The sequence below is a fragment of the Atta cephalotes genome (assembly GCF_000143395.1).
Source record: "Atta cephalotes unplaced genomic scaffold scaffold00041, whole genome shotgun sequence".
NCBI classification, from domain to species: Eukaryota; Metazoa; Arthropoda; class Insecta; order Hymenoptera; family Formicidae; genus Atta; species Atta cephalotes.
Window position 1 is genome coordinate 1,630,105 of NW_012130105.1, and position 12,603 is coordinate 1,642,707.

General features: G+C 29.9%; 3 protein-coding genes across 3 annotated transcripts in view; 1 reads left to right on the plus strand and 2 right to left on the minus strand.

The window, feature by feature from the left end:
• LOC105622202 (phosphatidylinositol 4-kinase alpha) overlaps window positions 1-3,723 on the minus strand; it is a 10,908-nt gene extending 7,185 nt beyond the window's left edge. The window contains exons 1-5 of the mRNA XM_012203628.1: window positions 3,634-3,723; window positions 2,475-2,868; window positions 1,309-1,814; window positions 882-1,197; window positions 577-639 (exon numbers count right to left, since the gene is read on the minus strand). Coding sequence (XP_012059018.1) covers window positions 577-639; window positions 882-1,197; window positions 1,309-1,814; window positions 2,475-2,868; window positions 3,634-3,723 — 1,369 coding nt within the window. The remainder of the gene's footprint in view (window positions 1-576; window positions 640-881; window positions 1,198-1,308; window positions 1,815-2,474; window positions 2,869-3,633) is intronic.
• Window positions 3,724-5,094: 1,371 nt separating this feature from the next.
• On the minus strand, window positions 5,095-6,879 carry LOC105622203 (zinc finger HIT domain-containing protein 2). The gene is made up of 5 exons (XM_012203630.1): window positions 6,833-6,879; window positions 6,379-6,670; window positions 6,053-6,319; window positions 5,748-5,951; window positions 5,095-5,406 (listed from the first exon to the last, which is right to left on the minus strand). Exons 1-5 carry the CDS (start codon window positions 6,877-6,879, stop codon window positions 5,095-5,097), a joined length of 1,122 nt encoding a protein of 373 aa, XP_012059020.1.
• A 1,754-nt stretch (window positions 6,880-8,633) lies between these two features.
• The window catches only part of LOC105622204 (choline/ethanolamine kinase), an 11,432-nt gene continuing 7,462 nt past the window's right edge, over window positions 8,634-12,603 (plus strand). Inside the window, exon 1 of the mRNA XM_012203631.1 lies at window positions 8,634-8,660. Coding sequence (XP_012059021.1) covers window positions 8,634-8,660 — 27 coding nt within the window. The remainder of the gene's footprint in view (window positions 8,661-12,603) is intronic.

Consider the following 12,603-nt stretch of genomic DNA (forward strand, 5'->3'; position numbering starts at 1 on the left):
AAATGCAACGTATTATAAAGTTGATATTATAAAGTTATTGATTGTGGTTAATTTAGACATGGTACATGTAAAAATGCTTTGTAGAGATCCTTTCGTGCGTAAATATCTGTATATGTAAAAAGTATATCCTGAAAAATTATTATAAGAGAAAGTTTTCTACAAAATTCCATAAGAACAACATTCACAAATTTCAGGTCTTACGCAGAATGGAAGAAATATTAGCAACTAGAATAAACATTAAATATTAAAAAAATAAAGAATTAAGAATAAAAATTAAACGTAACGTGCAATAAATATAAAATAAGATATGATGTAATATGATATAATATCTTATATTTTATTTGTACATTGTGCATTTAATCTCTACATTCCTAATCTTTTTATTTTTCTAATATTCCTAATATTTCCACCATTATGTGCACAATCTTAAATTAACAGTTTATCTACTATATCAATTTAAAATCAATCAAACATATTGCGAGAGATTATTATCGTGCTAAGCAAAGATATAATTGTTAGTAATTATTAATAGACGACATGTTAACGAGAATGTAACACACGGGTAAATCAATATACCCTTGCCGATCAGCATTGAACTGATATCTGCGAACAGCGCGGACAAATCATATTCGCCGGATACTGGAAAAATAACGTGAGAGCTTTAAAAGATCTGTGCTTGGGCGAGTATCGCGTGATCGAAACAGACATTGATATCTCGCAGACACACTGTCCATGCACTTAGAGTTATGAATATAATCATGAAACTCTTTCAGTGTACAGATTATTTACTCTCATGAATGCGGTGCTCCTAATTTTAGTAGAAGACATTTCCGCGGCTTGTGATCTCTGTTTCGTCAGCGACAAATAGAGCGTCACCTTACCTGTTTCATCACCAATTGCCCAGACCAGCAGATCCACGCACGCGGAGTTGGCCATTACGTTCACCTTAAAGCGATTTACGGTCCGGAAATTCGTGTCGATGTCTTCGCGCTCGCTCGCGTCATGCTGCCGTGATTGCAGTTCCGTTTGACCCGAAAGAAACAGACCTTTTACGAACTCCTGCACGTCCCTCGTGAATGGGGCTGGTAAGTCGCGCTGATTTTGTAACAACTCGCGCAATAGAGCCACCATCACTAGATTCATCGTCTCGCTGAACGTACGATATGGGAAAATATGTACTTGACCAGAATTGTACACCTGAAAAAAAATTGCAAAAGCAATTAGGATAATATGTAGAAGTATAAATAAAAATATAATTTTTTATCTATATAAATAAATAAAAATAATCATGTGTAATATGAAACTTACTTGCTGCGCTTCTTCGTCTAGAAATGTCAAGATTTCCTTGGTAAGTAATTTTTTGGCCAAAGCTAGCACACTCTGTAAATGCACCACAGTAAATTGCATCCCGGCCCTTCTTTCGGGACTCTCGTTACAACGCATCTGTGGAAACTGATTGAAACTCGACCCATAACGGCTGAAGAAATACGTTGTTGGATCATACGGAACTGACAAGAAGGATTGCAGTGACGGTCTTTTGCCGCAGTTATAATCGTGACTATCATAGCCTGGAAATGCATTGTCGAGACAAGAATTAAAATTGCCGCTCAGAGATCGTGGGATGATGGGCCTGAAATTTGAAAAACTGTGCTGTTTCTTATCGGGCATCAAGCGATTTTCTGTGCTGCCCACCGGTGAGGGTGTTTCTCGTCGTGGAAAAATGCGACAAAGCAACGGTGGATCCGTACATGCAAAGCGACCCATTGATCTTGCCAGACCAATTAGCACCGGAACCAGACATTTGCATAGTGATACTGAAACAATACGTAATATCAGAACGAATTTCTTTTATTAATGTAAAACATATCTTAAAATAATAGTAAAATATAACATTTATAATTAAAAAATATGTTCTATGATTGAAATACAATTTAAATTTTTTCTTCTATTTTTTCAAATTTTAATTCAATTTTTCTGCTAATACAGTTTATTTTCAAATATAGTTTTTATCTTTCAAAAATTATTATTTATATGTGTCCTCAATTTTGATTTTTGCAAAATCAAAACACCACTCTAAAAAAAATGTTTGATTGAAAATTCTAATTATATCAATCAGAATTCTGATCTTAATTAAAATTTTAACAGATTTAATCAGCGAATTCATTTTCAACTAGAATTTCATTAATCCAACTAAACATTTTTCTTAATACATTTGTATTTCAATACATCTATTAATGCTAGAATCACCAATGATACCAATTTGACTCCGCTAATCACTTAAATTCGGTTTTTTCTTGTATTAGATATACAAAATAGAGTATTAAAAATATATGAATAATAATATATAAATACAATAATAGAAATAATTCTAATATCAAAATAATTTCACTAAAAAAGAATGGTAGGAAATGAACAAATTAGCACCTTCGCAATTCTTGTAGAATATTATTAGTAGTTCTAGTGTTAATACTTACTCTTTGCTTGTAAGCCCCTACTGCTATTTTGATCCTTGTATCCGCGTATTAGATTAGTCAGGACAGCGAGTATCTCGACCTGCGTCGAGATGATTTCTTCTCGTACCGGTTCACATCTGGCTGCCACGTCGCTCAGCAATGTGTTCAAACAGAAACTGAAACGTTCCGCAACCGGTACTCGTTCGGCGAGCGAACATTTTACCTCGTCCCGCCATACCGCCTTTGGAAGACCACGTAACAATCTCAAGAGATAGGGCAAAATTTTATCCCGGTGTTGCAGACCAGACTCCAAAAAATAAATCCCTAATGCAATAGTCGCATCCTGACCCCTTTGATCCAGACGAAATACACCTTGACCGGAATCTTGCGGACATAATTTGTACAGTTTTGCTACCTGTAATTAAGTGTAAAAAATATTACTTTTATCTCTTGATAAAAAGTATATTAATTCTTTAGTTAAGAAAAATAAAATGAGATAAGCTTTTTTAAAAGAGAGAAAATCTTATAAAATATTTAAAAATATATTGCATATTTTAATAATTTATATTCTAATTAATATTTCAAATACGATAGAGAACACTATTAATATTAATATTATGCATATAATTATTACAAAAATGTACGTATATATAAAATAATATAAAAAGTATATAATCTTATAAACTTATTAAGATTTTAGAATGTAATCTTATATTTTATATATTTTATATATTTTATATTTATTATATATAATCTTGTATTTGATTAAATTTACAAATAATTATAATCTTATAAAATGCCGATTTCTCTCTATATTTTACAAATAATTGTATATTTATCATGTAATCTTGATGTATTACGTTGACTGCGTAATTTTTAGAGTGTTTTGTACACCGCGGCAAAAATACAGTGTTACTTTTCTAAGACTTTTTTAAAATTATGTAAGTTGCAATCAATTTTTTATAAGACAACGTTAATTATTACGCATCGCAAACTATAATTTCCAGAAGTGGCATGATATTCTTGTGGATTATGTCATAACATGAAACGTCAGAACGTCAGCTGATATTTCCTGTTGTTAACTCTGATAAAATCGATGGTAAACGCGGAGTGCGATAGGTGTCCGTGATTGAGAAACAGATGTTCAATTGGAGGATTCTTTCGGGAAGATTCTACTTACTTTTTCCCACGGCGTGGGTTTGATAGCGGCCAAACATCTTGCCAATTGTTGGACGGCATTCGAGAAAAACAATCTCTCATCCGCCATCATCTTGCAGCCGACTGAGCTGTCTGATCGCCAATCGCCAATTCGCCAGTATTGCCACTCAGGACCGTGTAAAGGAGAAGTGCATAACATGCACTTCCAATGCTAAGAAGCTCCAAATTTTTTTTATTTAAATGTTTATTTTATATTTATTCTATCTAAATTTATCTCTATTCAAATTAATTTGCACGTGCAAATAATCTTCTTTCTTTAGTACACAAATCTAATATGAAATTTGTATTTTTTTTGACTGATCGTTATATACATATAAATAATATTTATTTATATTTTATTTATACTTTACAAAAATAGAAAGTAATTTAAATTTTATGAAATCCTTGTATGTATAAAATTTAAAGAGAAATTATATATTGATAATGCAATTTTTTATCTAACCAAATAGCTTTTATACATTTAACTTTCTAATAGAGACATATAATTGGTGGTCTGCTATAATTTTAATTATACCATTTTGTTATATTTTCTGAACCCCAGAAAGCTTTTTTAGTTTAAAATTTATAAATAGGTAGAACCCGATTTTTATTTTTGTACTAAAGTCCTAAAAATTCTTCGCACGGCCCTGCCGTGCTCTGATTGACAACCTACAATAATTCGCGGAATTCATCGCAACAAACGTCATGTCAGTAACGTCGTTTGCTAGCATCTGTGTTCGAAGTAACAAAAGCACATAGAAAATATAAAAAAGATGCCATTCAGAAAAGTGATTAGCAGGAAATAATGTACATAAGTACATGGATAAAATGTCAAATAAAATAGTATAAATGCGTATAAAACGCAGAAATAAAATATCTTTTATTTTCTATCCAGGATTAATTGATTTTGCATATTTTTAGTGAAAATCTTTTATAGATAATTTTTCAAAATTGTTATGTAAATTTAAAAATTCCTGAATAATTTTATAACTTTTTAGGAAATCTCACATTTTTTATATAAATTGACATACTTTTCAGAAGTCTACACATCTTTTTAGATTTCTTTATAAGTGAAAAAAAATTTTGAAATATTTTAAGATTTCCAAAAATATCTCATTCTGTAATTTCTGATTTATAAACTCTAAAAAATATAAACTCTAAAAAAGTTTAAAGTACTTTTCAGAAAGTTTCATAAATTCAAAACATAACAAATTATTAAAAATATTGAGATATTATAAGAACTTGTTTCACAAGGATAAGCTTCATATGTCCATGTGAAAAGATTTTAACAAAAGCCACTTTATTTATTTTTAAAAATAAAAAGAAAATATTTATCCAAATAAAAATTTTGAATTTACTAATAGAGTATATTATTTTTCATATTTTAATAAATGATAACAGAGTATCCTGAGTACCAGTTTTAATAAATAATTTTACATTATATTTATAAAATTTTTGTCCCAGAACTTTTCATCCATGATAAATAATACTCTAACTTTTTTAAACACAGAAGTATATTCTTTTTTGATAGCTTTGTGTCGTTGCTAAGTTTCTGTGAAAATTTCTTTGTGAATTCCCGATTGTCACTCTTGCCAGTTGAAATTTCTTTCTTCGCTGCTGTCAGTAACCGATGAAGCTCAGAAAGTGCCGCGGATATATAAATGGTTTTCATTTCAATGCCTGGGCCTTGCAAAATGGAAGTACCAGCTTCTCTTAATGCTGTTATAGTTTGTTCATCTTGTGGCAACCAATTGACCTATAATAATAATAATAATAATAATAATAATAATAATATATATATACATATATATTAAAGTATATATTGAGTAATAATAAATCCTGGTGAAATTTTTTTCAGAACACTTTTCAGAATTTTTAAATAATTTTATCTTTCGAAAAATTTCTCACATCCTTTATACAAATTCAAACTTTTCAAATATTTCGAGAAAGCCTACACATTTTCCAAAATTTTTCATATTTTGAATTCTGAAATATTCTAAAATTTTTCATTTTAAACTATTTGATAAAATCTTACAAAATCTGAAAAAGTATTAAGATATTTAAGATTTTTTTTCAGAAATTATATAAACTACTCACATTTTTTACAATGTCTACAACAGATTCAATTGCCGAGTCCATATCTTTGAAGATTTCATTATTTCTCATGTTTTCACAGATAATCAGAAAAACATGAGTAGCTTCCTCGGCACAATTTAAATAATCTCCAATATAGTAAAGAGCAACATATGCATAAGCATATATCACATTTGTAACATTAAAGAATACAAAAGGAGATGCTTTCTAAAAAAAAGGAAATAAATAAAATTAATAAAATCATATATTTTAACTATGAATATTAATTATGAATATTAACTATGAATATTGATTTTATTATTACCAACCTGCAATTCGTTAAATAATGGTACATCTATCAAATCAGGATATTTTAAATCGCTATAAGCATCCTTAATGTCCTCTTCAATTGGCTGAATTAATTTTTTTTCTACATGACAAGTCCACCATGGCACCCATTTAGGCAACAGCTTTTCTGCTTCTCCATTTTTTATCAGTGCTTCAAATTCTTGCCTCTCTGCTTCAGATAAAACTGACCAGAGCTCATTAGGATTTTCCAAATTAACATTCTGCAATCTGGTTTCCAAATCAAGAACCTGAAAGATACATTTGTAAGAATGAGCATTCATCAAATCATAAGAATGATTTTTATTACTTCTTGCTCGTCATCTGAATCCAATGGATAATCCTCTCCATTGATGCTTCCCTCATCTGAATTATTTTCCAAGATATCATTTTCCATGTCAGCATCATGTATTCTCTTAAGGATTTCCATCATTTTTTGTCTAGCAATTGGATCATTCTCTTGAGACTTTAACTCATCTTCAATGCACTGCCTATAAAAGCTCTCAGAGCAATCCGTATGCATATTTGACTTATAACATTCAGCTCCGCAATAGCCTACACCACATCGTGGACAAGTATACAAACGTTTGTGTTTGCTGCATCTAATACGAGAAAAAAAATTCATGTTGACGCAATACAAATAAAAGCGTTTACAATATTTGGTTTTCATAAGATCTTAGGTTTAATGTAATTTAGCAATTTTGTATGAATATATTTTTATAAAATACTACAATTTAATATATAATATAAAACGCTGAACTTACAATTCGCAAATAGTAGTGGTCGAACTTGTGCCAGGAGTCTCCATCATTTCAAGTCCTGGGAACTTTTGATTCAATCAACTGACTTTTCTCTCTTTGAGGTTACATGCTCAAATTCTTGATATTATGTATATTTTCAAATTATTTTGCCAGCTCCTTGATGTAATTAAATTCTGATCTTCTCCCAGTGATTTTCATTGATTAGTTCGAAATCTTCTTATAATCGTATACATTATAATATACAATCTCTAGAACACAAAAAATAATGTAGAAAAGATTAATATTGCCTACCGCTCAAACAGCGTCCTATTTTACCAATAACGCGCTATTTTACCGACTGATTCAAAGACGCAGTTCTTCTTATGTACCAAGATGTCAGCTCATATATTATTTTCTGTTTTTAAATTCCTCCCTTTTCACTTTCTCTGATAAAAGACTTGACAAAAGCTGATGAAAGACTTCCTGCACAAAGCCATTCTTTACTTTTTGAATCAAAAAGGTTCTTTCTTATTTAGAGTCTGTGGAAATCGTTAATTAAGACGAAGAAAAGGAATTTGTATAAATCACCAGATAGATATGTGTGAGTCAAGAAGATTCACGGTTAGGAAACTTCTACAACGTATGTAACTTGCTTTAAAATTCGTTTATTCTTCTTATAGAGCCGAACTTTTCGGGCTTTTTATTTTTCCTCTTTTTCTCGTGAATATCTAATTGATCTAATTATATACCGTCTCGCTTTAAATAAAAATGTATGCATTATAGCTACAAAGGACAGACACTCTATATGTTGACCGTTTTCAGGCCTATATATAGAATTTGCATAAAGAAAATACAACATTCAATTCGATTTATCGTGTACTTTGGACTTAGCAGCTGAACAGTAGCAGCTAATCACACAAAAAGGAATTAACAGAGAGAATTGCAATCATGTGTTCCACTGGCAACAATCGGTGCATTATACTTTCGGTTTTTCCACACTTTTCTCTCCTTTTTCTCTTTATCCCGCAGTTTAAGGTATGCGATTTGACTACTGACGTATATGCATCAATATGCACGATAAGAGCCAGGCATTGCCGCATCGCATTATCGTTTTTAACCCCACTAGCTGATCCTCTTACGTCTTTCGATTGGTGCTCATGGAGCTATGACAAAAACAAGCGTGTTGGCGTTGTGTAGTATCTCGTATCAAGCAGGCGCCAAGCAGAGTGGAGTTGAGCCGAGCTGAATTGTGAGCGGATGCATCATTTCAAGCGGATCGAGCAAACCGGAGTTACACCTTTCGGAGTGATTTCTGAATTTTTTTAGAATTCTTGAAGCCGAGCGGTCTCGCACTTAATCTTGTCATATCCTTTCTTTTCTACAACACCTTAATTGCTAAAATATATCTACATATAAGTGAAAATATTTTTGCGAGTAGAATTTATTCGTCGCCGCGTATTGAATTCCACGTCGACGGTGTGACTGGAAATACCTGGTGACATAACGCGATTCTGTAGCGACCTTTCCTGAATAGTCTCCGATTCTTTCGATTTGTTTTGTTGACAACAACCGCTCATCCTGTCACGAGGAAATTGGATCGGGACGTGATAATCACACACGTACTTATTATCTTATCCGTCTCGTGATTATAGCTAGCTCATAATCGCGCCGGTAGTAAAATAATTAGCGCTAGGTGTGTGCCACATCGTCAGAGGCTCATCGTCGACTCTTCTATTATTTTCCGTCTTTATCTTGCTTTTTCTTTTTCTAAAACGGTGAGCTAGTCGCTGTATTCTATTCGCAGTGTATCCGACGAGATTTCGACATGGGTATCGAAGACATCGAGTACAAGGTAATCTTACTTAATATTTTTCATTTGCACATTTCTCGAAATATTTTCCGTCGCACGAAACAATTTTTCCTATCACAGTTTCACGTAATATTGTTGTCAAGAGACTTAAGTTCATTTCTACTAATGTAGATTAATTTATCTTGGTTCAACTTACTCTTCAAATTTTTTTTTAAGAATTAGAAAAAGAAGTTAGTTAAATTAAAATTATGCTACATTGATAAAAACGAGCATTAATCATCTCGCTTTAATCGCTTCTCAGAAAACACTCCTCCGACTTTGACATTCTCTTGCATCTCATTTTTTTTATTACATTTTGATTTCCCTGAAGTTGAAGAAAAATATATATTTGTTTATGTTCTAAGATCGTTTATTGATGCATTTTTTTCGCCTCATTTTTAATCTATTCCGATTTCCTCGTAAAAAATACACATTTATTCATCGGAATTAATGTTTTTTCGATTCTTTAAGACGCTTTTCTATTCTTTTTATTTAATCTGCTTGATTTTCTCAAAAATAAAAAAATAACCATTCATTTGGAATGCAGAAACAGCATTGCTGCTGTTTTCCCTTTAAGTGCTGTGTTTTTCTGCTTTATTTTTAATCTATCTAATTTTCTTGACACTGAAGAAAAAGACGCGCTGCATTTTAGAATTTTTATCGTAAGTAGAAAGAAAAATATAATAAAATTTAGTAAATATTTTTGAGTAGTGCCAGTTGAATACTTACTAAATATATATTTATTTTATATAAGAATTATTATATACAAGAATTTGATTTAATTATTATTTTGTAACAAATATTTATTTTCCGTAAATAAATATTATATTAGTACTGTTAAAATGTTATTATTTATTAAAAATTAAACTATTATTATTTATTAAAATTTAGTACATTTTTCTCTCACTATTCGAAACAATTTTTTCTAGTTCACGTAACATGCGCTTATTAGGAACTTCATCATCTCGTTTTAATTGTTTCTTGGAAAACGCCAACCTTGCAATGACTCTTTTTGCGTTGCATTTTTTCTATTTCCCTGATGCTAAAGAAAAATATACATTTAGGGCCGATGCTCTAAGACCGATTTTTTTACGCCTAACTATTTTTTCATCTCATTTATATCCATTTCCATCGATGAGGATTAACTTTAGATTCAATTTACTCATTTTTTTTTCTAAGAATTAGGAAAAAATGAAGAGTAACAACGTTTTCCATTAAAACTGATGCAATACTGATGCATACTGAATGCGTTTGAATGCAAATTAATTTATAGTATTAATAAATAATTATTTTCTGTTATATCACAATGAATAATTTAATTGTTTTAATTGCATTTTAATTATAAAGATTTGTAAATAGTTCAAATTTGAATCGAATTTGAATCATAGTGGATTTTTTAATTTTGAATCAATTGCTTATTTTATTTATTTTATTTATGCACGATTCTCATAAGTGAAAATAATTTTTTTTTGTTTATTTAAAAAATCTGGAACATTATTTAAAATACTTTATTACTTTTAGATTAGCTTTTAATGTAAATTCTGCAAAATTTAGTTTAAATTCGATTCGTATTTTAAAAAATTCAACTCAATGTTCATTCGATATAAATTTTCAAATTTTATTCGATTTGTTTTAGAATATATTATCAAAGGTTTCGATTCGACCTTACAAATGCTTGATTCGCACATTACATGTTCTTTGTCACGATAACCTCATAATATTAAAAAGATTAAATTATTTATTAACATTAAAAATATATAAATAATAATAATAAAACGATTTGTATCTGTGTTGCGCTTATAATTTTTTCAGTGGAAAAAAAAATTAATCTACATTGAGCGAGCATTAATTTACTCAATTCCTCCAAAGTTAGAAAAAAATATGTATTTATTTATTGGAATTAATGCTGTTTTATAATTCTTTAAGAATGCCACGCTTTTCAATCTGTATTTAATGTACTTAATTTTTCTAAAGTTAAAAAAATATGTGTTTGGAATTGTGTTGTTTTCCGATCCTTTAAGATGCGTTTTTCTGCATTACTTTTAATCTACCTGATTTCTTTGAAGCTGAAGAAAAAAAGACGTATTTATCCGTCTTGGAACTTATGCTATTTTCTAACCCTTTAAGGTACTGCTTTTCCGCCTCATTTTTATTCCGCTCGATTTCCCAGAGTTAAAAAAGATCCGTGTTTATTCATTGGAATTAATGCTGTTTTCCAATTCTTTAAGATGTCGCGCTTTTCCTTACATACTTGATTTCTCCGAGAAACTAAAAAAAATACATGTTTATTCATTAGAATAATGCTGTTTTTTGTTTCTTTAAAATGCAGCGTTTTTTTACTTTAAAAATTTAATCTGCTTTAAAAATTTATTTCGCTTGATTTCCCTGAGGCTAAAAAAATGTATGATTACTCATTGGAATTAATGTTGTTTTTCGTTTCTTTGAAACTTTGCATTTATTTACTTCATTTTTAATCTGCTCGATTTCCCCGAAGTTAAAAAATACATATTTACTTATTGGAATTAATACTGTTTTTTTGGATTTAAAATTGCTGTGCTTTTCCACTTTATTTTAATCTGTTCGATTTTCCTAAAGCTAAAAAAAATACATTAATTAATTAGTATTGATCCAAAAATTAATACTGTTTTCTAATTCTTTTAATTATTGCGCTTTCTCTGTTCTCTTTCCTTTTCTCCGTCTCCTTTCTCATCGACATAGATCTGATTTCATAAGTTCAGAAGAATATGCAAAGATCAACATGAGAGAGGTCTATATTCTATTTTATCGTTCTCTCTGCTTTTCGATTCGCGAATTCTGTCTTTCACAGAAATACAAAAAAATTTTCTGAGAATTTTTATATAAAATGTAGAATTTTTTTATATAAAATGTAGAACTTTTAAATAATTTTTTAGAAAGTTCTCAGATTTTTTATACAAATTGGAGCAGAAGTACACATTACTGAGAAAGTATACTTTATCTTTTTTAGAATTCTTCATAAATATTATTTTAACATTTCTAAAAAATTTGTCATCCTATAATTTCTGAAAAAAATATCTTAAACTTCATGCACTTTTCATCAGAAATTATAGAGCGGGAATCTTAGAAGTGTTAGAATATTTTAAAATCCACACGTTCAGAATTCTAGAAAAAACGTAGACTTTTTCAGTATTTCTGAAGTGTTTCAATAACAATTCTGAAAAAAATTTACTAGTGTTTATATGGAATAAATAACTTATCATAAAATATTTCTGATGAAATATACACATTTATTGCATACAATTGTGTATGGATGAAAGGGGCTTAAATTTTTACACTCTCGTAGAATATTGTCGCTTATCAATTTTCATTATCTATTATCCGATAATCACAATATTTTTCTAGAACTCTAGGACTATTATTATATTTGTCGTATGACAAATTTTTCATGCCTGTTAATTGGCTGCAGGACAGAGAGATTCTTGGATCTCTCTATCTTATAGCCAATTAACAAATTTAAAAAATTATCTTATATGACAGCTTAGTTTGTATCCAATCTTCAAAATATGTAGTGTTTTTATTCTTGACAACAAGTAAGTCGAGATAAACATCGAAGATTATAAAAACAGATTCTAAGACTTTACAGTCATTCATTGACATTACAAATTCCTGAACTGCGCACAAATTGCAGACTATTTATTTATCTCAGCGGAGAAACGGATTAATGTGCGCAGTACATTAATATATGTTAATATATGTATCATTTGAAAGCAGAAACTACACGTGCCAAAACTACACGTGTCGTGATGAAATGTACTTTAATTCTATGATCTATATCTGTCCTGAAACTAAAACGTATTGGGTAGAAATATATAAGTTTCGTTCGATAAATTTGTTCGTAAACGGATGGATAATTATAGAAAATGGAAAAGTATACATATATATATATATATATATATATATATATAGT